We start from the raw sequence: 27122 nt of genomic DNA on the forward strand, positions 1-27122 counted from the left end.
CAAACCCACCGCACGCCTCCGCTCTCGTGTGCACGGAGGAGCCGCAGGCGGGAAGGGGCGCTAGGGACTGGCGGCCGATGGAACACGCGAGGTCGGCCCTAAACGGAGCTGCTTTCTCCACGAGGACCCCAACCTACACCTTCAGCTCAGAAAGGCAGGGGAAGGCCTCCAGCCAGACGAGCTCATGTGGAAGGAAGCAAGACATCAACTCTCCCCTGTCGGGGTTTGTCTCCCTTCCCCCCAACAGAAGCCCTGGTACTTCTTTTTTAAAAAAGGGAGAGAGATTCATGTATAGAAAACCTTTTTACAATTTATTTCCTGTTATTAATCCTTAAAGTATAAAAATTAGGGTCTAGCTAAATGCAGGGTTTCAGTGGTGAAATTTTGACCATGTGAACAAATAAATAAATATTTACAGTCTTTGGCAGAACAAATGAAGTTTCATCAATCTGGAAGAGAAGTTTGTTCAGAAAAACATAAATAATTTACCAAAAAACTATGGTACATTCTAAATATTCACATCATCACCCCACAGCACTATGCTGTGCAGCTAAGGGACGCCAACACGGAAACCTCTGCGGACTCCACGACCATTACATTTAGTCCCGTCTCCCACCCCCGCTGTCCTGGGGACGCGGATCTACAGAACAAAGGAAAAAGTGCAGCAAAACAAAAAATCAATCTCGAAGGAAGCAACAAACATAACTTTATCAAATGAAGTGTGCAAGTTAAGACAAAAGTTATGGATCCTCTCTACTTTGCATAGACATGAGATCGCTAGCAACAGAAAGGGGAGAAAGATTCGCCCGCCTCAGACAAGACAAACTTCTCTTCTTAAACCCCTTATGTGGAGTGAGATTAATATTTCCTGCAGAAAGATCATGCAATTTAAGGCAAAACACAAACACATGCAAACTTGTGTATATTATTGTATGACTGATTAATGGGTGTGTCTGGCAAGGCTGGATGCTGGTTTTCCTTCCGCATTCAAAGCCTTAAATCCTGTGTACAACAGAAAGGTAACAAGAACGAACACCGAACGACAGTCCCTGGCAACGGGATTGATTAAGGTTCCATTATAAACTCGTTATCACTGATCTATTCCGTTTAAGCGCGCTTTATCATGACAAGGTACTACGGTAAAGCTTGTGTCTGGACAGGAAGGTGTTTTGTTGGAACTGTACCTTTATATTATCATATACGTGTTATACGTTTATTCCTAGGAATCCTGCCACACGTGTTACTTCACATATTTAAAATAAGTTATTGTGAATAAAGCTGCATCTGCAGTCATGTAATAAATATTCACAGAGCATTTATAACTGGACCTTAGTGAAAAGCGTCGCCAGACCAGGTAAGGCACTTGGCATACTTTCAAAGTCTAGAATAGGAATTCGATGCTAAGGGGCGTCTGCGGATGTGTTCGTCTGCCGGTCTGTTCTCCAGTAGCAGAGATTGGCCTGGAAGCACCAGCAGGAATCCCGGGAACGGGAAAGCAAGATCGTGGGACAGCCCGCCCGGCGCTCCCGCGAGCCTGCAGGCAGGAGCGGCCAGGTTCCCTACAGGGGGCTTTGCCGGGACCCACGTTAGCGCCGCTTTGCAGGGTGTCCCTTCTCAGCTACCGCCGCACCTCTGTGGGTACGTGGACTTCCTCCGTGGGCAGGGGCGTGGGGGAAGGGGCTTCATTTGTTCTTGTCATTATTGCTAATGTGCCGATCAGAGAGCTGGCTCCCCACGCGTGTGACTGGTCTCCTGACCTCTCTGCCCCCACGGCGCTTCACACTTCAGTGGACCCGTGTCTGTGGTCGACCAACAAGCCTGCCCGCCACGGTAGGAAGAGCAGCTCTAACCCAGGAACGGAAACGGCTTTAAGCACTGAAAGTCGCGTAGCAACATTTTCCTGCTTAATTTATGATAATGGCTTGTGCACAATATTCCCTTCAACTCCATATACACATAAATACAATAAGTAATTACATTTTATATGTAAACGTCGTTCTTTTTAAACAAACAAGAGAAAAACGATGTAATGCCATGCTCAATCTTCACCACACAGAAAGCCTCGCGCATCATCAAGCCTCTTCTCAGTGGGCTGGGTGTTCACCTTCGACACTTATCCTCTGGAGGCACCTGGGCTCGGGGTCGATGGTGGCGAATGACCCCCAACGTCAAGGTCAAGGACAGGAGCTGCTGCTAAAGAGAGAGAAGCTGGAGGCACCCCACACACCGGGGTCTACTAACAGCGTCTACAGTACGTCCCTGGAAATGCAGCCAGTCTTGCTTAGACGTCTACAAAAATAAAAAAACAGTAAGCAGAATTAGGACAACTGAACCATAGGTTTTGTTTTCTTTTATTTTATTCTACCTGTAACCTAAAATATCATCTTAATTTTTTAAAAATCCACAACATGGATGGATGTATGAATGGTTGGATGCACACGTGGAAGGTGGGGGAGGGAACGTGTCATGTCTTGAAAGACAACCCAGTAGAGGGGGAGAAAACACATCACCAGAAGCAATGTTCTCATGTTCCCTTTCTCTACGTGTAATTTTCAGTGCTTGATTATTGAGAGGTACCTCGGACCTCACTGAGCTCATCAGTAGGAGGGAATATTTTCATGTGCTCGTGAAGGTCTGGGGTCAGACTTCTAGGTCTGCAATATTGCGATTCAAATATATTCCTAGAGCCATAGCTGCAGAGAACCCCCTTCTTGCTCGCTTCTTTCCTCCCTTCCCCGCCCCCTTCCCTTTTTCAGCAAAGGTAGCCATCTAAGATGCCCTTAGAGGCCCAGGAGGTGTACAGAATACACAGCTAAAGGACAGAGCACGATATGAATAGCAGAGCCTGTGAACTGGGAAGCATTGTTCTACCAAAGGAATTCACATTCAATTTAAAACAAACAGATAAGGAAACAAAACAACAACAACAACAAAAGAGGACCAAACAAAACAGTTGCTTATCGCCCTACTGTGCTGCTTTCATAAAAGGAAAGTTAAAATGCGTGCCCCTTCCCCATGCTCTGTGCTGCAAGCCGCCTCGCAGTGCTGCTCTCACCCACCTCTGCATTCGTATTTGAGGTCCGAGAAATAGACCATTTCTTGAGAGAAGACAAACAGACCCAGCCGCCCGCCAGCGTAGGTTTGGTCGTAGATGGGTCCTGAGTCCGCCATGACCTGCTTTCCCTCATGCACTAAGACTCTGAAAACAGGGCGCAGGAGAAAAAGGGAGTATGAATGTCGGCGGGTGGGGGTCAGCTCTCCTCACGCAGCCTGCCAGCAGCAACAGGTCATCGCTCCAAGACCCCCAGTCCCCGTAACTGGCCCCTCAGCCACCGTCAGAGAGCTCTCGGTCCCCAGGTCCTACCACCGGGGCCACCCTCCCCGTGGCCTGCGTGGAAGCCACCCGCTCACCTGCATCCGCCCACCAGGCTGGAACTGCGTGGACAAGGACGGGGCTCTATCCTAATGCCCAAAGCAGGACTGCGGGCACTAAGGTCTCCCTGACAGGAGGGCGGCATGTGGGCGAGTAAACATCACGCCCAGACAGCGAGTCTGTGCTCCCCTGCCTGGTCTGCTCATTCATGCTGGGGACACACACACTCCTGGCCGTTGTGAGGAATCCAACCCAGTCCTGACCTTATCAGCCCAGTTTAACTTTGAAAAAAAAAATTATTTAAATCATTCATTTGTTTAATCAAAATCAATTACAAAAGCTGTCACGTCCAAAGAGCGAAATACTGTTAGCCTGACTCTTGTGAAAGTGTTTTCAGTTCAGCCATTCACAGTATCAGAATTATAACCATGACTGTTCTCTGGAGCACATGTGAATTTTGCAAAGATGCTGTTACTCTGCACTTTCTGGGGGCGCCTGGGGGGCTCAGTCTGTGAAGCATCTGCCTTCAGCTCCTCGGGTCAGGAGGTTGGGGTCCTGGGATGGAGCCCCCCCTTGGGCGCTCTGCTGGGGGGGGGGTCTGTTGCTCCCTCTGCCTACCCCTCCCCCTGCTTATGCCGCTTGGTTGCTGCATCTGCGACCCTTCGGACCTGGGTCCCACGCGGTGGGCGGTCCCTCGGGGGCGTGCCCGGCGCGGAGCCGCGCTCACCTTATGTAGCCGCTCTTGGGCCTGTGGGTTAGATGCCACCGGTAAGCCGTGTAGTCTTTCCAGCCGATGTTTTTGGGGTCATGCCACAGCGTACGCACCTGAGAAAACACGTCAGTTGGCACCCTGCGTCGTGACCTCACGGCACCGAAGCGGAAAGGAGACGCGACCCTGCAAACCGATCCCTTGGCTCGGGCTGCTACACCGGCTCCGGCTCCGACGCTTTCAGGGCACGGAGGTCTACTGCGGATCGAAACCGCGGACCCGGAGCAGCGGCGCCCGACCAAGAGCCCGGGCGTTTGAGTCGGAGCCAGCCGTGGATTCAGACTCTCCGTGCTCTGCCTCCTCCACGCGGGGCGGTGGGCAGAACCCAGGTTCCAAACCCAGTTCTCCCCACCTCTACAAGAAATAGGTTTATTTCTTAATGTGCAAGCGGATCACCAGCTGTGCTCATGAAAGCACCAGGCCCGGCTTCTTCAGTCAGGGAGATCCTCCCTAAACCACCGTAAACCAGTGCAACTTGAGGGCAACTGATGACAACACCCAGGCGGGGGCATCTTTGGGGTGGGGGGCGGGGGCCGCTCTCGGAAGCCGTGGCGGCTGCGACGCCCACGGAAGGGGCCTGGCTGGGCCCGCCTCGGTGTCCTCACCTGCCCTTCGGTGTTCCCAGTGTGCCACAGGGCGTTCCTCAGGTGCTCGCCGGTGCCCGTGGTGGAGTTCACCACCTTGAGGGACACGCCGGAGTAGCCGTAGGCCCGGGTGGGCTGGTCCTCCCAGTAGGTCTGCGTCACCTGCTTCCACATCACCACGTAGAAGCGGCTGCTGGACTGGTAGCCAAAGACGAAGCCGGCGTAGTCATCGTCGCGGTCGGTGTTGACGTAAAAGGTGCCGCTGAAGTCGACAGACCCAAACTCATCAAAACCTGGACGTCAAGGAGACATTCAGTCGGAGGATTCAGTGGGAAGCAGCCCTTGGGCAAATGTCTGAATTAGCCCGGGATCGGGGGGTGCAGATATCAGGAATCTGCCTCGGGTTCTGCGACTCACACATGACTGACATGCGTGGGATTTAATAGGTTCAGATCCCACGTGCAGAGTGTGGGCAGAGCTTTCCTGCATCACACAAAATTTCACAGACCAAATCCAGAAACTAAAATGGTGTACCGAACATGAAATTTCAAACGTGTGACTCCCCAGTCTCTTGTCGAGACCATTTAGGCAGACGTGGGAGGACGGAGGCTCCCAAGAGACCTCCCTAATCCCACCCCCATGAGCCTCCTGCGTGCCCCGTGGGCGCCTTGCCCCCAGGAACCACAAAGGACGGCGCATATCTCCAGGCTCACCGACAGCGATGCCGGGGTCCGAGTTGGCCGTCTGCACCAGTTCCTTGCCTTGATGGCGAATGACCCAGTTGGGGTCGATTTGAGTAGTGCCCTTGGGGTCCAGGTGGACCATCTGGAAGTTCCTGAAGTCGGTTTCACTGATGGCGCTATTTTCAGGACATACGTCATCAATGTCTGGGATGCTGTCATTGTCAAAGTCATCCTTGCAAGCGTCCCCACGTCCGTCACCTGCCGCCAGGACAAGCAGGACAATGAGAAAACAAAGTAGATGGTTTGCCATTTGCTTTTCTGAAGCGTCCTCACACCCTAGCTGGGGCGCTCCATGCAGCGGTGACCCTGTGCAGTGGCCTGGCCAGCCCCCAGGGTCCCCCACTCAACACTGGACCACGGGGCAGGGGCAGTCAACCGGAATACTGAGCCGAACTTGCAGCTTTGCTCTCTGATAGTTTTCGGAACTTCTGTTACGACCTTTCTTCATCGTCTTGCCCCAAACCTTCGATCTGAAGCAGACCTCTTACTCTACTAATGACTTTCCCCGGGGAGGGGCTCTTTTCTGGGAGCTTCTTTCAACTTGTCCAGTGAGCTAGTGGAAGGGGTGGGGTGTGCGGCGGGCCCAGACCTCTGGCTGCATACGGGGGGCCATGGCCCCCACAGCTGCCAGTCTGCAGTAAGTATGACCGCCCCCAGGCCGACGGCAGCTTCCTGCACTCGCTCGTTCGGGTGCTGATTGCTTCAGAAGGAGAAAAGGTACCGACTTCAGCTAATTTCCCATCACATTCTGGAAACCGGTCCCGCCCCCTCACACATCCCACAGGGCGGCCTGAGTGGAGCACTGTGGGTCCAGACAGGCTTCCTGTGTCCACTGGAATCACCTTCAGATCCCGAGTCCCTGTGTGGCTGTGAGTCACATGGGCTCAGACGCCCACACTCTGTCTCCGCTCCTGGAGGCCGAGCAGAGTCACATGCACCTGCAGCCACTTTCTCACGCTCCCCAAACGCTCTGAGCACAACGTGCACCTCATTGCCTATTGGAGACCCTCCCGGGGGTCCCAATTCCTGCTGCGGCCCCCTGGGTGCGGTCAGCTGCGGGGAAACAAGGTCCTTTTCCTGACATTTCACACCCACCATTTTTTGCTTGCTTTGCCCTTGAAAGAATAAATCCCAGCCCTCACTGTCATGACCGCAGATCCCCACGCCATCCTGTCTGTGACGGGTGCCCCTCTGCAGAGACTGCCAACAGCTCTGACTCTGAGACTGCTGCTGCCCCGATGCGCGAGGAGCCTGTGGCTGGCACCGCAGGCTGGGGGGCGGGGGTGGAGCTGCCACAGAGGGGGTGTGGCACCCCGCGTCCCCCACAGACTTGGCCCCTGGGCTCCCAGGCACAGCACCTACCGTCCGAGTCCTCCTGGCCTGGGTTGGACACCAGTCGGCAGTTGTCCCTGTCGTCGGGGACCCCATCGTTGTCATCATCTGAGTCACAGGCATCACCCTGGCCGTCATGGTCATGGTCGGCCTGGTTGGCGTTGGAGATGTAGGGACAGTTGTCCTGGTTGTTCTGGTGACCGTCCTCATCGATGTCCTCATTGTTGTCACACTGGTCTCCCACGAGGTCATTGTCCACGTCAGTCTGGGGAACAGAGCAGGACCCATGCTCAGCGTCCGCCCAGGGAGCCGGGTGCTGGGCTGAAGTCGCCCGGACCTTGCAGCTGGGCTGCCACCTCCTGCATGTGCGCGGCTGAGCCCCGGGGAGGGCTGTCTGCGTCAGGGGTGGCATGAGGACACTCCACCCTCCACGACCGCTCTCCATGGGCTCGCGTCATGAAAAGAATCCTGGAAAGAATTACGCCACAGAATCGAGTGCCTTTTTGACATCGTCTGCACGGTGTATCCCACCTGCTATGGTGATGCGCTACATTCACTGTCTTCCAAAGGCAGATCTGGAGGAGAAGCCGGTTCCCACGTTTGCTTCAGGGAAAGGAAGTTAAGTGGAGGGAGGCACGGTTCCCATCAGGGAAGGGCAGCGAAGGCACCCACGCATCTGGCTCTTGGCCACCGAGATACGAGAGTGAAGCACTGAGTTCAGTAAACGTTTTCAGTTAAAATGATTGAAAAGCCCGTGCTGTCACTTGTTGGCAGAGCTCACGGAAAGCCACACAGACACATCTATCGACGACGGATAAGGCCCCGACCCCCTTCTGCTCACAGACACACCCGATCAATCACGTGATCACTTACCTGGTCGGGGTTGTGCACCAGGGGGCAGTTGTCGCAGTGATCGCCCACACCGTCCCCGTCGGTGTCTCTCTGGTCAGTGTTGTAGACGTAGGGACAGTTGTCCCGTTCGTTGAAGACATCTGTGGGTATTCCAGGGAAAACGGAGAAAGCACGGAGCTTTTCCTACTGCATTAAACAACTTACAGCCAAACTTTTGTTCAACAAAAAAGGATCTAAGATTATGGTGAAGTGTAAATATTATTGACTTCCTGGAAGAACATGTGTCAGATTTCCTACTGAAGTTCAAATCCCCTTAGTTTGTAACAGCTGCTCGCAGAGGTTTCCGGATAATGCGGTGGACGAAGCGTTGTGTTCTCACGGTGTGATCTCTGAGTTCACCCTGTGGATTGTTCCCCCACATCCATCCCTAAAACTGGCCTTGAGCCCGGAGCTGAGTGCCTTCAGGGGCCATGCTGCCTCCTTGTCACCATCTGCTCCATGGAAGAAAGTGATGGAGGCAGAGGCTGACCTCTGGGTTTCCGGGTGGCCTACCTCATTTCAAGAGATCTGCCTGCAGGAGATGGGTCCCATCACCGCTGGGGTCATGGGAACATGAAGTAACAGTGGGTCGCAACAACCCCGTCCACAGCTGGCAACCCCAAACATCACGATCGCTGAGTCAGAAGCAGGCACAGGACGGGCTGAGGCGCCTCCTTCCTGCACAGCTGGGGCCCGAGGGGGCGGGATGGGGAGGGCAGCGAGAACGGACCCCCAGGAAGGGCTGGCTCATGCTCCGGCTGCTGCCAGGGCAGAGAGCGCCCGTCGGCCCCAGCCCCAGCCCCAGCCCGCGGACACCCGGCAGGCAAGGGACAACCACCGCTGGGGGTACGGGCTCCCTTCCAGGGCACCAGCAGCCTGGGAGCCCAGGGCACTCTCTGGCAGAACGTGACCTGGAGGTGTCAGACGTTCCTGACACCTGGGGCACCCCTGAGGGCAGCTTTGCCATGGCTGACTCATGAGTTGTTAGAAATAAGGGCATGGCAGGATCATCCCGGGACAGGGAGGCAGGCGCTGCCGTCAGACGTGTCCCGGAGGCGCGATTTGCTGAGGAGACAGGACTGCATTCTTGGGGGTCTGACGGGGGTAAGCGTGAAGGACACAGCCCGCTGAACTAAGGGCTGGGTCACGAGAAGGAAGAGGCCACGTCTGCAGTTCTATGAAGGGACGTCCTAAGGCGGGTGACCCCCCACCGACCCCAGGAAGGACGGGTCAGGGGAGGCTGGCTGGCCTCCCGCGAGAACAGTTGAATCTCGTGTCAGCCCACGTATGCGGCCAGCTTACGCCACGCCCACGGGAGGACGATGACGCGCCAGGTCTCGAACACACGTGTATGGCAAGGAGCAGAACTGACCGTCTCCATCGATGTCCACGGAGCACGCGTCCCCCTCGCCGTTGTTGTCCGTATCGATCTGTGCAGGGTTGTGCACATACGGGCAGTTGTCACAGCGGTCCCCAACCTCATCCTTGTCGTAGTCGAATTGGCGGGGGTTAAAGAGAAGCTGGCAGTTGTCCTACGGGAAGGCGAGGGAAGGAGTCAGGAAACCGCGTGGGAGCTGTGCTGGGTTGCGCGTCACACCCTCCCAGGGAGCAGACGACCCACGCAGACGGAGCCGGGCAGCCCCAGAGCAACGCATCTGCCTCCCGCTACAACCGTTGAGATTTTCTTATGGCAAAGATGACATACTGCTCGCTGCATGGTGAGAACAGATACGTGCCCATCTCACGAGTGAGTGAGTAGTGATGAGAGGGTCAGTGGATCAGGAAAGGCAGAGGTGGTGGAGCCGTGATTAGGAACAGGTGGTCTGTTCCTGCTAGGGCCGTGCTGAGCGCCATGTGAAGTCACTTAGGTCTTGCAACGACCTTCTCAAAGTGCGAGCATGCACACGCAGTAAAGGCAAGCACATCACTCATCGCGGGGACAGCCGTGCTCGTCGCTGCACCACAGGAGGACGGGTGGGCCCTCTGCGCGTAGCGAGAGGTTGAACTACTGCCAGCGTCCCAGCAGAGCGCCCACGGCCCCACACCGGGCTGGTCACCGCGTGTTGCCCATGCCCCACGCCCTGTCAGTGCTGGGCTGCGTGTGCGGGAATGCAGACCACAGACATGTACAGGGGCCTGGGACAAGGCTCTCCTCCCTGGCCACCCGCTCCCGAGGCCGCAAGTGGCCCCGCCGGCCCCACCTTCTCATCGTCCACGCCGTCATTGTCGTCGTCATCGTCACAGGCATCGCCAGTGCCGTCCTTGTCGAAGTCTTCCTGCCCAGAATTGGGCAGTAGGGGGCAGTTGTCCTGCGAGCAGAGGACACACAGGAGTCATAAAACACTCAGGGGGCAGGGGAGTAATGCCGCGGGCACAGAGCTGTCCTCAGGGGGGCGAGGCTGCGCTGGAGACGCCGTCCCGCCGCCAGCGCATCCAGACAGGGACACTTGTGTCCTTCGCTCAGGACCCCCATGAAGCTGCCACAGGAGAGCAGAAACCCGAGGGGAGGGAGGGGCCGCTGCTCTGAAAGCCTGGAGGAGGGCAGAGCCCACGGGGTCCCCTTCCTCCCTGCGACGCCAGCTCACGCCAGCTCGCAGAGAGCCACGCTCATGCACTCTCGCCCTCCTCAGCCAACAGGCGCCAGGAATCGGGGGTGGACATCTGCTCAGAAACTGAGGCATAGAGTCCAAATCATCTCCCCAGTCAGCTCTTCACATGAGTGGGTAACTGGCGTAATGAGAAGAATCATTCTGTGTCACTCCAACGGTGTCATAATTCAAACCTGAGCTGCATTTCAATTCTGTTCCCCCGTCCCCCACGGAAGTCCCAGCGTGGCCTCCAAACAGACCAGCAAGGACCCCGGTCCCACATGCGTCCCACCTGGGGTCATGTCTGGAGCTGGCAAAGGGCTCCCTGGTGCCGTCGCACCCAGGCTCCCCCAGTCCCACAAATGTGGAGAAACATGGCTCCAGCAAGTTACCGCCTCAAGAAAGGGAGCCGTGAGAGCGAGCGGAGGATGCCGTGGGAACCACCCGGAGCTCCCAACTGTTTAGACCCATAGGTTTGCTCCAAACTGCCACAACGGCCCTGAATGGGGACTCCTGGGCCAGTGGGGGGGGGGGGCTCCCACGGGGTCCAGGGCCTGCGCTCACCTGGATGCAGTGGTACGTGGCGTTGGTGGCACAGACCAGGTTCTTGTTGGGCCAGCCGTCCAGGTCTGAGTCCTCCCCGCAGATGAGCCCATCGCCCGCGTAGCCGGTCTGACACTCACACTTGTACATGGGGTCGCTGAAGTGCCCCAGGTAGATGCATTCCGCGTGCTTGTGGCAGGCGTGAGTCTTGTCCTTGCACGGGTTTTCAGGCTCACACACCTGCAGGGAAAGGGCCATGTGGTTAGGACACATGGAGACCCTATCCCTCATGTGGAGGGTCTGAGGTGGGCGTCGGGGACAAACGCAGGGGTGCAGGGCCCCCCTGGGGAGCTGCAGGGCCAGCAGGTGCCGGGCAGGCATCCAGAGACTCGGAGCGATGCTCTCTCTGGAGGCGTTTTCCAGAGGCTCCAGAGCAGCACCGGCATGACGCCCGAGCCCACAGGCAACCGTGTGCTGTCACCCCGGGCCTCTCGGGCTCCTTGCAGGAAAGCTCTGCTCCGCCCCCACCAGGCTGGTCCAGTCGGGGTGGTGGACAGGCTCCCACAGCCGTCCGCCTGCCCCAGGGAGGCCGCCCCTGTTCTTCTCCACCCCCCTCTGCCCAGTGCCCTGGGCTCTTCCCGATGGATTTACAGCCTTTCCCCAGCGCACGAAGGGCCGGCTTCCTCACCTGCTTCTCGGTCCTGGCGGCCTCCAGGCCGACGCCGAACGGCTGGGTCCCTTTGTAGCGAGGGGGGCATGGCAGGCAGTGGAAGCCGGGGTTAGTGTTGACGCAGCGGTGGGCTTTGCTCGTGGTGAAGCAGACGTCAGTGACCACAGCGCACTGCGGGATACACAGGCGTGAGCCCTGTCCCCGTCTCTGTGGGCACCCCTTCCCCAGGGCGAGCACCCACCTCATCCAGGTCCTCACAGTGCGTCCCGTTGCCCAGGAAGCCCACGGGGCAGGAGCCGCAGGACCAGGAGCCGTCGGGGAAGCTGCTGCACTGGGCTCCGGGGAAGCAGGGATTGGATAAGCAGCCGTCTGCGTGGGAGGACGCAGAGCGGGGTTAGCTGGGCTCACACCCCAGAGCCAGTCACAGATGCACTGCCACGCCCCAGGGGCTCGGCTGCAGGGAAACTGAGTTACTCAGGGAGGGCCGGGGGCGCCTGCAGCGTCACCACCTCCAAGAGTTCATCCTTGGGCGGTACAAACACAGCGGCTACACGGGCACGTGCATGGCTGTCGCCACACAAAACCCTCCCTTGTGCGTCGTGCATTTGCCGTGTTTGCACAAACACGCTGACGAGCTCGGTGATAAGAGCGGCTATCGTGACGTGCACGGAGCTGATCTTTCTTTTCTATTTTTCTACTGTTTTGCTCTTTGTTTTACACTTTCTGGTTTTGCACCTGCGCCCGCCCGCACACCCACCGATGGGACAGCTTCTCTTATTGCACATCTGCTGCTCCTGGACGTCCCCCACGCAGTCCTTGCCCCCGTGCTGGGGCTCGGGGCTGTTGCAGACACGCGTCCGCTCCCGGATCCCGCCGGCACAGGTGACGGTGCAGGCTGACCACGGGGACCACGGGCTCCACCGGCCATCGACTGTGGGCGGAGAGCACAGAGAGTCAATGGGGAAGGCGACCTACGCGGGAAGAGCCGGAAGGAGCGGGCCTCCACACATGGCTGGAAAATTGGGAAGAGTGTGCTTTCGTGGCCCTGAGCTCAGGGGTAATGCAGACGACAGATTTCGGTTGGCGTGGTTTTCACCTCTGGGAAGAGAAATCACACAGGTGCTGCGCGTAGAAGCTGACTGCTAATGAGGGCCTGCGGGCGCAGGGGCACCTGTCAGGGAAGAGCTCACGTTCGTTTTAATGGACATGCTGGCTGCCCGTGCTGGGCATGAATCGGGCTTCTGAGAGGCCTTCTGGCACCGTGGGTCCCGGGTCCAGCTGCAGGTCAGCCGTGCCCTGAGACCCACGGTTCTGGGGCATCCACACGCCCCCAGTAAAGGGCACGCAGTGACAGCACCCACAGTTCTGCTGATGTTTCGCTCAATCGCGGACGAGCCGTAATCTCACTGAGCTAGCTTGGACGAGGTCAGGGCTCGCAGGTGGTCGGGATCACCCCTGAGGCCGGCTTCTAGCAGCTCAACGGCTTAGTCCCGCTGCCGCTGGGCAGGTGCGGGCCTGGCCCGGAACCCTGGTCCCCACTATCTCGTGCACCCGCTCCCGCCCTGCCTTCACCCCACCTACTCGGACATGGGACGCCCTGGCAGCCCTTCGTCTCGCGGCCGCTCCCTCTGCAGTTCTTGCCGCCCATCTGGGGGACCGGCGAGTTGCAAAGACGGATGCGCGTGATGTTGCCGACGCCGCAGGTCACAGAGCAGGACGACCAAGGCGACCAGTGGCTCCAGCCCCCGTCCTGCCGGACTAGCACAGGGACAAGGACAAGGGCGTCAGGGCGGCCACTGTCCGGGTGTTTGCTCACGCCCAGCGGTGGAGAGGAGGAGAAGCAGCCGAGCCCACCCCCTGACACGGAGCAGCCCTGACACTCACTGCGGTTGTCACACTTGCCCAGGCTGCACACCCGCGTCTGGATGGATGGCCCCAAGCAGGTGTTGCTGGTGACGTCACAGGACCGCCCTCTCTGCTGGGTGCCCGAGCCACAGGTGACAGAGCACTGGGTCCACTCCGCCCACGGGGACCAGCCTTCCTCGCCGTCCAGCGCTGCATGGGAATCACAGGGCCTGTCAGGCCTCTGCCCAGGGCTGCCCGGGGGTGGACCAGCCCGTGAAGAGAGGGAGAAGCTTCGTGCTGGGGAGGGCAGGTGTCCAGAGTACACCCTCCCCCGAGCAGGGCGCCCGGTGGGCACACACCAGTCACCCGACGTCCACACCTTGGTCGGAGCTCAGGGCCTGCCCGCCCGGGCGGGACAGAGGGGCATGTGGGGATGCCCGCAGAGCGCCCTGGAGGCCACGGGGTCTATCGTGCACTGAGCCGCACTCACTGTCCATGTCGGGGAAGGGGTCTACGGATTTCTTAAGATGGCTCACAGGACAGAGTCCGGAACAGCGTCCACACGGGACTTTATGGGATTTACTAAGATTTAACTTGCTTCCATTTTAACCTCCTGCTGAGTTACATGTGATAATGAAATTTTTAAATTTTGATTGAAATGACAGGTCACAAAATTAAGTCCCAAATAATTTAAATCGGGACAAGTTAAATAAAAAGGCAATTTCTTGCAAAGAAAGTCTTCCAAGTGAATTATAATCCGTAAGTAAGAGAAACGATACAACTTCCTGTGAGAGATCTGTCTGGTGAGCACGCAATGCACTGCTTTCCTGCGGTCGTATTCGGGGCATGTGCTGTGCAAAGATTAAACGTCGCAGAAAGCAGGAAACCAGATGAGAATGAGGTCACGGAGACCGCTCTCCACAGCGTGGACGCGGGCCCTGCCCCTCGGGGTCGGGACGCCCATCCAGTTCTTAAGGCGAGTCCGGCACTTGCACGGACGCAGTCTACTCTAATTTATCCATTTTAATCATGAAACGAACCCCATGTAGTGGGCATAATCATCCCATATTTTACAGATAATGAATCTGAGCCCCAGAAAAATCATATTTTGCCCAAAATCACAGAGTGGCAGAACCTGAGCTCATCCCCAGAGCCATTCTCCAGCCTCGTCCAGAGGGCGTGTGCAAAGCCTGCAGTGTGTCCCCAGCCCATGACCTCGGCCTCGAGGCCTCCAGACCAGGCAGGGGAGGAGGAACCACGGACGCCACCGGAGTGGCCGGCATGCTCACACGGGGGAGGAGAGAGGGGCCCGCAGGGTAACAGAGGGACAAACGCGGCAGAGTGCAGCGGCAGGAACGGGAGGCGGCCGTGTGTGGCTGCAGCATGAGACCCCAGCTGGAACACCGGGGTGACGAAGCTGGGCAGGCATCCGTGCAAAGGTGCCGTCCCCAGGGAAGTCACGAGGGTGCGATCCATGCAAGGACCCGGGGACACCGCACAGCAGGGGTAGGGACCTGAGCATCCACTAGACCCCGGCTACCCAGAGCCCGCGGGGCCAGGAGCCGACCACGGACACCGGCTCGCCCCACCTGGGGAGCCCGTGAGTGTGCAGGGCCCTCCCGCCCCCAGTGTCTGCTCCTGGGGACACCATCTGTTACGAGGGTGTGTTGGGGGTGCTGCTCTGATGGGCTTTGTTCTCATTGTCCTTACTCTGCGAGGTGTACTTACAGGGTTACTGGCTGTCCTAACACTTGGAGCGCCAAGCCTCAGTGCCCGGCACTCCTGAGGGCCCTAAGTCAGTGCTGTGCCCTTGCACAGCCGCTGCGGAGCCCGGCCTCCTCCCCCAGAGGTGACAGGAAAGGAGCCTGCACTCCAGGGACGTTCAGACTCCGGGTCAGTGTGGGCTGTGAGTGTGGACCGCCTTGGGGTGAGGCGTCCCTGCATCCTCCCCTCCACCCTGCTCACGGTGTAAGGCTGCGGGTCAGCAGACAGAGTGACATACAGGCCCAGGGCCGATGAACGGGCCAGCACCCCAAGCTCTGCGCACTTACAGTGGAAGCAGGACGGGCAGCACTCTCCTTCCACAAAGGACGGGTTGGCGCAGGTCGCCGGGGGACAGGTGATTTGGTGGCAAACGGTTTTAAATTTCTGCTAGCAGAGAAAGGGGTTCATGTAACATGCATTTAAAAGAACGAGCATCGGCACGAGGGCTGGATGGGAAGGGCCAGGGGGACGGCTATGCCCATCCAGGTGCCACAGACCCTGCACGTCACAGACACCAGAAATAAAGACGGGCCGTCCACACACAATAGGCAGGAGGCCCTGGTCTGCGTGCACCGCGGACCCCTGAGGCCGCCATCGTGGAAACGGGGGGTAGGGCTACCCCAGGGGAAGAGGCTAAGTTACCTACCGATCACCATGTGGGCAGCGACCTGCACCCCCAGGCCCCACGGAGCTGCCTGGAGTTACACGCACTGGCCAGCTCCGCTCCGGCCGCCTCCCACCTCCCGTGGGACAGTCATTCTCCTCCTGGAGCCCGTTTCTTTTGTGCAGAGCAGTGGGGTTGGCTGGAACCTTACTCGGTCAACACCGCTCACCCCCCACCCGGGTCTCCGGACGCGGCTGCACACATCTGTGGCTCGCCAGGGAAGACTGGGGATGCAGCCACCCCATGCAGGCCCCCAACGGGAGGAGGGTCCCCACGCCTCACCTTGCAGGTACACTTGGTGCAGCTGTCCACCACCCACGTCTCATTTTCCGCGAAGAAGCGGCCGTCCTGCCAGCAAGCGGACATGTTCCTCGTCTTGGGCGGGCCGCCGATGAGCTCCCAGAGAAACTGGTTATCGTTGGACTGGAAGGTTGAGGGGAACGTCTCAGTGTCGACGAATTCAACGTACCCACTCATCATCTCACGGCCGAGAAAGATTGCGCCTCCTTGACCGGAGAGTGCCCGCGGTCTGGACTAGAGCCGCCAGCAGTGCGGAAGGCTCTGCGTGGGGCGCCACGACCCCCTCGGAGAGTCGGACCCGGTCGACGTGAAACCTCCCCAAGCAAGGTCACGCCTGCCGCCCCCGCTCTCGCTCCACTCACGCCTCAGCGCCCGGCCGACAGCCGGTCTGGAGCTCACGCCTCTGCACGTCGGCCCAGTGGGCTCCAGCCCTTGGAGCCCAGCGGCTGGCTGGTGCTGGATGGAGAAGGGACCCTCCCAGCCAAGCGCCACTGAAAACTAATGCCCAGTTCGTGAATTCATTCATTCTTGCAAAGACCACAGACCCAGTCTGAGAACGTGGACACGCACACGCCTAATTCTTGCTGTCTTGGGGCTTACAGGCTGGAGGAAAAGCTATCAGGTTTTAAACAAAATCAAAGAAGTGAAAATGACACGGGCCACCCCCGACGTGTTTCTAGCACTCCTCCCGCTGACACGCTGTGGGCTCCTCTCCCCCTCGGGGGGGCTTCTGGGTGGGGTCACAGGCCCCGTGAGAATCACAAGAAAGGCACGGGTCCTCTCTTGCCCCAAAATGCACAGAAACAGTGCTGTTGAGGTTTCTGGAGGTCACACATGTCCCTGCCCCCAACTCCAAGTTAAGCAAACTTGTCCCAAAGCCCTTTTCATCCCCTCCTGTCTCTGTGACAGCCCTGGACGCCCTGGTCTGTGGCAGCGATACTGCCAGCGTCTCCCCAGGAAGACCCTCCCCACAAAGCAGACGCTCCCGCCTCTGAGTTCCTGACCTCCTCCCCCGCACACGGCGGGCAGCGGGGACTCCCGCCCCCATTCCTGCCCCACGGCCACATACATGCTGGAAGATTCCGGAAGGCATGCAGCCTTTGCCATGAGCTGCCGAGCTGTGCCCACTGCCTCTACCTGTCCACAGAGTGGAAATCGAGCTGGTCCCACCCCATCCTGGGCCACAGTCAGAACGTGGCTCCGGGCCCTTTCCCGTGGGGGAGAGGGTGGGAACGGGCGCGCCCCGCTGAGCGGCTTTCCCCGGGCCGCAGGAGGGAGGACACCCCAGACCTTCAGACCCTCCAGGCCCACCCTCCCTGTGTCTCTCTCCCTGTTCCCGTCCCCTGAGCCCAGTGGAGGGAGCGTCGCAGGGGAAGCTGGCTCCTGTCACCGGTGACACTGCTTCCTCCCCGAAGTGCTGGGGACCTGGCTGTTCCGGTCCTGCCTGTGTCCTCACTTCCCAGAGCTCCGCGGCCGGCCCTCGCCTCACCCATCCTCTCCACAAAAGCGCCTCCCTCTCCCTCAGAAGCTGTATCTGCTGGGGACACGAGCGCCCCCGGGTTAAGAACCGTCTAAGCGCGTGGAGCCCATGGGCCTCTGATTCAGAGTTCCCCACCCCCACCTGCCCTGTCTCCCTGCCGTGCGCGTCCCCACCGGGAAGCGGCCGGCCGGGCACCCACCACTTTCCGCAGGTTCTCATGCAGCTGGTTGACCATGACGTGCAGCCCCGACAGCTCGGTGATCATGGTGCCCAGCTCCTCACAGGAGCGTTCACACACCTCCGGCCTCCTGGGCGCGCCCGGGCCCGCGTACTCGGGCGCCACCTGCGGGCTCAGGTGCAGCGTCTCTGTGGTCTCGCTGATGGCGTTGGCTTCAGCTGCAGGAAGCACAGGGACGGCGGTGAGCGCGGCCTGGCCACGTGGAGGTGGTGCCACGGAGAAGGCCGGGCCCACGCCACGCAGGCGCGAGGTCCGCCCAGAACAGCGAGTGATGGCACCGTGTCCATCATGGCCCTGCTGGTAAAACAGGACACTGCCCACTTGGTGACACGTGCCAACAGCGCCACGGACAGCTGCTGGCCGCACAGCAGGGGCTCTCAGGGACAGGGCGGTGATGGAAGGCAGGAGCCCGGAGACCGTCCGCGCACGGGCGCAGCTCTGCCCGCGAGGGGCTCTGCCGAGAGGAGGCAATCTCCTGTGACAACCCTTTTCTTCCATCCCCACCGGATCTGCTTCCGACCACGTGTTCTCGGGAAATCCACGGCCTCCCCCCAGCTGTTTGCTGGCCCATTTTTCTATTCCAAACACCCTTTATTTTGGGCTTTGGCTCCGCGTCAAGGCGGATTCAGCAGTCCTCACACTGATCAGCAGCTTGGTCAGACCTCACCGGCCCTCCCTCGCACTTGCGTTCTCTCTCCGTCCACCCTGCGGCGTCCCCTGGAGGGAAGGGCAGACCCCTCAGATGCCCGACCAGGGGATTCCCCCTCGCTGCTCCTGAAGCCGCACAAACCCTCTGGGGTCCCCACCACGGGATGGGCTAGGACACAAACCGGAAACGGACTTGGGCCAGTCCATAGAGAAGGGTCCCCATGGGAGCCGGTGGTCCTAGACGTGGCCATGCCCCCACCACGTGACTGTCACGGGAGTAAGACGCCCTGTGTCTCTTAGCGTCTCACTGCCGAGTTACCCCTTGCGAACACCATCATCCCGCCGGGGCTCCCGCTGTTGAGGTTTTATTCCTCTGTCATAAATCCTTGCACAATCGCACTGATCTAGGGAGCTCCCCTGCCTTGCTGGTTGGACAGGGGTGCATACCCCACAAACATAAGCACGTCAGCCACTGCACACGGGTATCAGATTAAAAACAACCCTGCACCCAGGAACACGCCCCGCGGCCCACTGTCGCCTGATTTCGGATAGGCCCCAGAGTACCTCCTCAGAACGGGATACCCCCACAGTCACGGTGTCCGTCACCCTCTGACGAGACAGACGCGCGGCAGGGTCCCCTGTGGTTAGAACTGGGACCCAGACTGGAGTCCCCTTCTCCTGCTATCGAGGGTGAAGGGTCTCCTTGCCCCGCGGAGCTCAGCACCTGGAATGGCGCTCAGCTTTCCTGTAAACACAAGCACAGCCCCTCGGGTCAGAGCACCGAGAGCCACTCTCTGCTTTCTGTGTCTGTGGAACCTTCCCTCGAGGTTAGTGTCAGATGTCCATTTACTATCCTAGCCTTTACTGAAATTTTTGCTTTTTAAAGACTACATTCCGGGGCACCCGGGTGGCTCAGTCATTAAGCCTCTGCCTTCAGCTCAGGGCGTGATCCCGGCGTTCTGGGATTGAGTCCCGCATCAGGCTCCTCCACTGGGAGCCTTTTTCTTCCTCTCCCACTCCCCCTGCTTGCGTTCCCTCTCTCACTGTCTCTCTGTGTCAAATAAATAAATAAATAAAATCTTTTAAAAAAATTTAAAAAATTAAAAAATAAAGACTACATGCCCCCCCAAAAAAGCAGTGGCTTAAATTATGGGGACCAGCAGCTGGCCTGTTAGCCGGGCTGGAGACGCAGGGGTGAGGTCATAGCCCCAGCAGCTACTGCAAATGAGGGGCTTCTCGCGGGAGCCTGTGTGACCGGGGGCAGGCTCTACGAACCTCTCTCCACCCCACCGTCTGGCTAAAAACCACTATCCGAATTCCTTTAGGGCCCCGTGCTTGTACTGGCTGACCATGGAAGACGTGCAGATGGACAGGGGCACAAGCTCCGTGGTGACCCCCGGCCGGCCGCACAGCACGCCCAGGGCCAGCAGGGCGGACACGCGGGGTCCCTGCTCTTCCGCGGGCCGAGTTCCGCTCCCGGCTCGGGGGAGTGCGGGCCCCAGAGCCACCGCGGAGCCTTACAGGCCTCACATCCTCCATGCTCTGCACACGTCGGTCTCCACGTGTCAGTCTCTAGAGCTGACACGAACATGGGCCCCAGTGACAACAGCTCACAGAAGGAACCCGCCCTGGGAGACAGGTGGGCGGCCAGCCCGCAGGTAGCCACACGCGGCAGCCGTGGACCCCGGAGCCTCAGCTGCTTTACTGAGCACGAACGAGCCCATCCCAGAGGCATTCTGAAGATTCACCGACATTGAGTTTAAGGAGCCCAGCAGACTGAGCTTCATAAAGTAAACACTCAAGAACACGTCAGATCACGGCTGCAGGTAAGCGCGAAAGGCAGTGAACAGACAATGCGGTACCATCCGTCACTGGTTCCAACAGCCTAGATGTCTTCATAGTTGGGCTTTGTCAACAGCTGTGAGGAGCGTGAGAAACCCCATAAACCTGTCAGGCAAGTATCTGTGTGTGAGCTTACAGAGATGATCTTCACACATTAACAGACTGGAAAATTGGCATGTATTCATGATAAAATGCAGGGGTTGACTTGGCTTGTAAAATTGATTATTTTGGATTATTAAAATATATTCAAAATTAATCTTTGAAGCAGTTTATCATTTTCAGATGTCAACATGTCTAAGTTGACCAGCAAACCCACTCAAACATAATAATGACACTTTATTAGAATATTCTTTCTTAAATCCCCACTAGCGCCCCCATATTCACGCGCGTGCACACACACATGCACATTCGCACTCACACACGCATGTACAGACACATACGTGCACACTCTCACACGTGCACTCACACACGCATGTACAGACACACGTGCACACTCACACATGCACACACATCATAGTAGGAATCCGTCCAAGAAAGGAAACATGAAACACGTTGTTCAAGACACACCTACCTCCCTGACTTTGCTGACAACCTTTCTTGCTCAGAACATCTTCCACTGAATTTTCAAACACTAAGTAGACATTCTGCAGCAAACCCTGGAAATACACACGAGGAGAGAAATAGAGCAGCGGATAAAAATCCAATGTCTGAGGCTGAGCTAAGTGACATTTTAAAAATACAAGATGTGTTCTTTAAACAGTAAGAACATTTCCTTCCACGACTTCACACTTGCAGGCTGAGCTCTCGTTACCGTGGGTCCTCCTGCCTGGCGCAGACCGGGGATCTCACATACGAGACAGTGAGGGTGGCCCCAAGACACGTGAGCTAATTCTGTCCTCAGAGCACGTCCAGTCGGACGCGCTGGGCTGCATTTCCTTTTCCTGGCGTCTGGCTAACAGTCTCAGAAGTACCCGAGGCCTAATCACAGACACGGGCTCCCAAAGGCCAGAGTGCCTTCCTCACCGTGAGCGGTCAGCAGCCTGCACGGCAGGGCCCACAGGAGCTTCCCGACGGCCACCAGAGCTGAGTTCAACGACCGGTGAGGAGTCCAGCCTTCTACTCAAACAACTGAATTAAATGCACGTTGATTTCCAAAGAAGGCGCAGATCTGGAGGGGAGAGCGCACTGACTCCACTGCGGGTTCTGAACGCTTGTGGGTTTGGAAAGATCTTCCCCAAACTATTTCAACACGGATGTGCTTTAAGATGAACATGGAGCTCTCTTCTCATAAATCAACACCCTCTTCTTAACAAGCATGGCTGCTAATCTGCATCCCTAGCATCTCAGTACTAAAGGAGAGCGGGCAGTGAGTTCCACGTACGGACCCTGGGGTCGCCAGAACACTAGGGGGGGGCGGATGCCCTGGTCATCGAATTGTTTTCAGTCTGGAAAGCAATGACCGTTTGCACAGGTAACAAAGCACACCTGGGACAACATGCTCTGCTTATCTGTGGTTGAGACAGGTGTGTTTGCACACACGTGTGTGCATAGGTATGAGTGCAGTGGTGTGCACACATGTGCATGCATACAGTGTGTGCAAGTGTGCACGTGTGATGCTTGTGTGTGCATGTCTCTGTGCGCTGCACAGGGTGGTGTGGGTCTCCCGAGCCAGGCCTGACCTGCTCCAGCACCGGCATCCGGTTAAGAGACGCCTTTGCTGGTCAGCTCCCAGCTCCCACTCCCTTGCCTCACGCGTCGGCCGCGACCCTGCCGTACGTACCCTGAAGTGACTTTCTCGCGCAGAGCCCTTGGCCACATACATCCTGCTCTTTTCTGTCCGCAGCTGCTCGTAGAAAGGCTCGTCCAGTGTGAAGCTGTCGATGAGGTCACAGCCCACATACAAGCTGTAGGTGTCCCCGGTGACCTGCACGGTCACGTTCTTCCACTGGGAGTCAGCCAGGCCCACGTCCTCCAGGGAGATGACGTGCTGGGTGCCGTCTATCCAGTAGGTAAGGTCCAGCGTGTCTGCTGGGCCGTTGGAGACGATTTCGAATTGCCTCTGGGAGGCTCCGGGGCCCTCCAGAGCCAGGAGCGTGCCCCGGGACTTGGGGTCCTGCTTGAGGCTGGCCGTGAGAAAGAAGCCCTCCCTTTGCCGCACGGTCTTGGCGATCTTGCTGAGGTAATCTGCGTTCACCGGCGGGATGTAGTCAAAGCGGACGAAGCGATAGGCAGGCACGCTGGGGTCAGGCCCCCGGAACTGCTTGGCCCCGATGGTCTTCCGGTTTATGTTGCTGATGCTGAAAAGGTCGAAGGCCGTGTCCTCATCCTGGCCACCGGCTGCCAGCAGGGACAGAGCAGAGAGGTTACCAGCAGGCAAGGCGAGCATGAGCACAGGGGGGATTTTTACATGTGGGGGAGCAAACCGCGATTTCACGTGCCCCTGAGTCAGGCCTCGGGCGTCCCCCGGCTTCCCTCCCTTTCCATCGGGGTGCTAATGGCAGCTTTCATGTGAAGCCATTATCCTCTCTCTCCGGCTGCTTCCCAAAGTGGGGCCCCCGGAGACAGCTGCTGGTTCACAGAACTCGATTCCATCCTTGGCTGAGCAGGAGCGTGAGCCAGAAGGTAAACCGAGCACTTCGTCTAGATTAGCTGGCGGTCTCCGCAGCCGGACTTTCTCGGGCAGGAAGCACTGCCCCGTGCTGGGCTCCGCACAGCTTCCAGAATCTGCCCCTGCTCTCCCACCCAGATCCGGGGCTTAGGTGAGGCCCTGCCTCTATCATTTGATCTCCCCGGAAAATAATCCTGCAGAGGAAATGGGCCTTTGTCCTTGCTGTGGATGCATTACATGTTGCTTTCCTGTGATCATGTGACTTACACAAGTTACATTGTATCTCTTTATTTTGCAGAAGTATATTCTGCAGGTCTTACTAAACACTCCAGGTAAGGCTCTGAGACACTGGTGGGTCTCAAGTCTGCAAATCAATGGTTTTAAGTCACCATCTGAATGACTGGAAAGAAGAGTAATCAGACCGTCCCAAATATAACGGTTTAAATAATTCAAAATAATTTACTGAACAGAAATTTTAAATGAAGCATAGCTTTCCATCTCCTACATGGCAAGTTCCAACATTATAGTCACAGTGTTGCTGATCCAAGGGCGAATTCTATCACCTTTAATAGAGCCATTTGGCAATATGTCAAAATTCCTTAAAATAATTAAAACCTGTGACTCAGCAATTTTGCTTTTGTACCTCTTTCTAAGGATATAATCACAAAGGCTAGTAGAGATTTATTCACAGCAGGATTCCTGCTAGCATCATTTATACTCATGATAATAAACCAATGATGTAGATGGAGATTGGTCTAAAAAATATCAGGGTTATCTCTTGGTGGAATATTACACAGTCCTTAAAAACCATGTTGTGTGAAAATAAACACACAGGAAAGTATTTATGATATACTTTCAAGTAGGGAAAAAGTGGGAAGGAAAGAGTTCTAAAGCACCAGGTACTGCAGTGTTACAAATCCAGCATATGGGGAACACAGGCTAGATGTGCACAGCAAACGCTGTGTCTCTAGGTGAAAGAGTATTTTTCTCTAATACCTAGATTTTCCAAATATAAGTAATTTCCTATTACACAGAGTCAGAAGTAAGTAAATATTTAGTGAAAAGGAAGTTCCGGACCTTCTCAGGAATGGCAGTCACGTCACCTGCTGGGGCCCGACAGCCCCGCACGACCGGAGACGCTGTCCACACTCACCTCGAGCGCCGGACGAGGCCCAGAGCGCAAGCAGCATTAGCGCCCAGAACATCCTGGCGTCCGCGGCCGAACCCTACGGAGGAATCAGACCCTGGTTACGCAGGCACACACAGCAGCCACTTTCCATGTCGGCTGGAATTTTCACTCACAGGAACAGTTTATGCATCAGAATCAAAAACAAAGGGATTTGTAGGAAGTAAACACTGGATAGGAAATGAGCTTTTCGAAGGGGGCGCTTCTAACCGTGGCTGGTTTTTACTGGACTGGCATGTATCGACAAGCACTGTGCTAATCACATCTCAATGGTCACATTATTTGATCCTCATAATGACCTAGGAGGCAAATACTATTATTATCATGCCCATTCTACAGATGGGTAAATGAAGAACCAGGAGAGTTAAGTGCTTGCCCAGAGCAACGCTGCTGGTGAGAAGCGAAGCCAAGACTTAAACCCAGGAAACAGGAATTTAGAAAAGTATCAGCATTATTTAGAAAATCATCTACAAAGACATTTTTGAGTAAATAGCTAAGGAAAAACAAAGCTGTGGCTAACTCAAATAGAATAAATATTAACTGTATGTGGGAGAAGTAAATGTAATTTGGTGTATCATGACCACAAAAAAACACAGCATTCTACTTAGCAATCACTTTTACTCGGCTGCTCTATTTTCCTGCAGGCCTGTTTTTCCATTCTTGAGGATTCTCAGTTGGCATGGTTCAGGCCAGCAGACGCTGGGCCAGAACTCAGGAGAGCTGGACAGAAGCCCATTCCGCTCTTAACCCCTGCTCCGCCTTGGCGCTCCAGCACCAGCATCCTGCGTGGGCAGCATCCCGCGCGCGCATGTGGGGCACGGAGGCCCCTCCTGGCAGCAGGCTGCTTCCTGCTCCGGATCCGAGCGGGGGCTGAGACCCCAACCCTCCCCTAGGAGGATAGCAACGCTCGTGAGCAGCTCAGGGCTGAAGAGAGCCAAGGAGTGTCCGTCTCCAGCAGGAGCTGGTGAACTGGAAGCAGTCATGTTCCTAGGAGGGAGGAGTGCTCCCAGGAGCAGAGTCTGCTCTGCAGACCTCGCGGGCTCCTCCGGAGTCTGGACTCCGGCTGCATGCGACCTCTCCACGAACAAGGCCGCGGGCCCGGTTGTCTGCCAGTGGCGCATTGCGAGGCAGCGGGCCCCAGCGGGCGGCCTGCTCAACCTCCCACCTCAGTTTGGTCACCTGCCCAATGAGGAGCAGTCGTTGGAAGCACCACCGGTAGGGTCACTGCGAGGAGTGAGCTAAGTGAGTCGTACTGGAAAGGGTGCATGCAGCACCGCAGGCACAGGTGTTGCTGATCGCACTGCTCGGCTGTCCCCAGACCACTCTCTCGGGCTTTCCTGCAAAGCAGGGATGCGCACCCGGTTCTCGAAGGACTAGGTCACGAGGAAGCACTCTAGAACTCAGAACGACACCTGGCGCTCAGTGAGCTCCCACAAGTGGTCTCAGTGTAAACAGCGGTGAGCTCATCCGGAATGCTCCCTGTGTCCCCTCAACCAGGTGTGTGCTGTCTGTCCCCTGAAGAAAGAGGGTGACAGCTGGCTCTGGCAAAGGTGGGCTCCCTCCAAGATGCACGTCCCCGAGGTCTGGACACCCTGCTTCCCGAATGTCAGCTTAGACAGAGTAACTTGAACTCTCTTGCTAACAAAACCAAAGCCTCTGGTCCCCAGAAGAGGAGTGTCACCGGGTGTCGGCGTTCTGGCCAAATGAGCAAGGGGATCACCTCTCATCTCACGGGGTCACGGCAGGACCAGGAATGTCCGTATCACATACAACGCTCAGTACGGACACACGGACACATGCCGCCCTCACTGTGCGGTTGACCTCCACACACACTGTGTGTGTTCACGGCTCTAATTTTTCCAGAGAAACTTTCAAAGACTTTCTGCAGCACAATGTAATTAGAGCACATGAAGGTCTTTTAAAATTCTTTTAGATCAGCAATCAAAGCAGCAATAACTTTTCTGAGCAAACTCTAGTTCCCTCCGTCAGGAGGGACACGATCGCATAGGAGCCCCCACCCAGCCTCCTTCAGGGACCCCCGGGCCAGACTTTCCTGGACAGATCGGCCCCCACTTGCAACCACAGCTGGATTCCAGGGTCCTCACAAGCTTCTCTAGACTACGGTGCGTGGTGTCCATTAATAACACTGCAAGACACCTCTGAGCTATTAGCAGTGTTTGGAATTGGAGTCTCTATAATCTGATTGTGTTTTCACTTTCTCAGGAGGGCTTTTCTCAAACGCCCCCCTCCTGGTCCCCCCTCCACGACAAACATTACTGTGGGAGCTTCTGACTCTGTGGCTGAAAACACAAGCCTGTGCCCAGCCTCGCAGACAGGTACACGCGTGACAGTCACAAGGACCGTCAGACCGGACGACCGCCAAGGAAGCTCCCCGCGCGAGCCCCACACACAGAACGCTTCCGGGGGCTTCCTCGCGTCGGCTCTGCTCGCAGGGTGCAGCCAGGGTCGCAGACAAGCCCCCACCTCACGTTATAAATGCATGTGGCACTTTTTCCTTCTCCTTTCTTAGAAATCAAAACAGCCGTTTCCGAAAATTAAAGTACAATGCCATGATTTCTTACGAATTGCACAAAGTTCTTACCTGGCACGTGAGCAGCAGTGGCGAGGGCTGAGGCCGGGCTGGGGGCCGAGGGCAGAGCACCGGGTCCGCAGCGTGCGTGCGGGAGACTCGGCCCTCTCTGCCGCCGAGCTGGGTCGGCACCGCACTGGCCGCCCGGCAGCAGCTGCCACTTTATATGCTCTGGTCTCCTGGGTGGTGCTGTCAGTCAGACACGGAGGAAGCACGGTTAATTCATCCTTCGAAGGAGTGACATAATCCCCCTCCGATCTCGCATTCGCTCGGAGCACCTGGCACACGGATGCTGGTGCCGCCCCGCTCCCGCAGCCCTCCAGCTGGGCGGCAGAGGAGGGGCCTCCAAGAAGGGAGAGCAAGCACTCACTTTTCCTGTCTTCTCTCAGGAAACAAAGTGCTATAAATATAGCCAGCAAGACTGGCTGGAACTCCCCTTTTTGCTTCACAGAAAGATTGCAAGT

At 57.0% G+C, this 27122-nt stretch overlaps 1 protein-coding gene across 2 annotated transcripts; it reads right to left on the reverse strand.

Moving 5' to 3' along the window:
• Positions 1 to 288: 288 nt before the first annotated feature.
• Positions 289 to 27122, reverse strand: THBS2 (thrombospondin 2). 2 transcript variants are annotated; one of them, XM_034669486.1, is made up of 22 exons: positions 26671 to 27122; positions 24036 to 24108; positions 22055 to 22611; positions 20846 to 20930; positions 17746 to 17942; positions 16049 to 16189; positions 15390 to 15489; positions 13378 to 13548; positions 13075 to 13251; positions 12251 to 12424; positions 11735 to 11862; positions 11512 to 11664; positions 10845 to 11063; positions 9894 to 10001; positions 9065 to 9224; positions 7675 to 7793; positions 6832 to 7066; positions 5440 to 5667; positions 4748 to 5019; positions 4101 to 4198; positions 3060 to 3199; positions 289 to 2289 (listed from the first exon to the last, which is right to left on the reverse strand). In XM_034669486.1, the coding sequence occupies exons 2-22, from the start codon at positions 24085 to 24087 to the stop codon at positions 2282 to 2284; spliced, it is 3522 nt and encodes a 1173-aa protein (XP_034525377.1). In that variant the 5' UTR covers positions 24088 to 24108; positions 26671 to 27122; the 3' UTR covers positions 289 to 2281. The 2 variants fall into 2 exon arrangements, with proteins under 2 accessions (XP_034525377.1, XP_002926534.1); XM_002926488.4 differs by having other exon boundaries at positions 15390 to 15486; positions 26671 to 27119.

The sequence above is a fragment of the Ailuropoda melanoleuca genome, chromosome 10 (assembly GCF_002007445.2).
Source record: "Ailuropoda melanoleuca isolate Jingjing chromosome 10, ASM200744v2, whole genome shotgun sequence".
In the NCBI taxonomy this organism is placed as follows: Eukaryota; Metazoa; Chordata; class Mammalia; order Carnivora; family Ursidae; genus Ailuropoda; species Ailuropoda melanoleuca.

Excerpts from the sequence above, each read along its gene's own strand:
- THBS2 (XM_034669486.1), bottom strand. The coding sequence starts at position 24,087 with ATGTTCTGGGCGCTAATGCTGCTTGCGCTCTGGGCCTCGTCCGGCGCT. Across the intron at positions 12,425-13,074 it reads CCAGGGCGTCCCATGTCCGA|TCGATGGCCGGTGGAGCCCG; the intron begins GTAGGTGGGGTG and ends CTCCGCCCACAG. Across the intron at positions 9,225-9,893 it reads ACGGCGTGGACGATGAGAAG|GACAACTGCCAGCTTCTCTT; the intron begins GTGGGGCCGGCG and ends GCCTTCCCGTAG.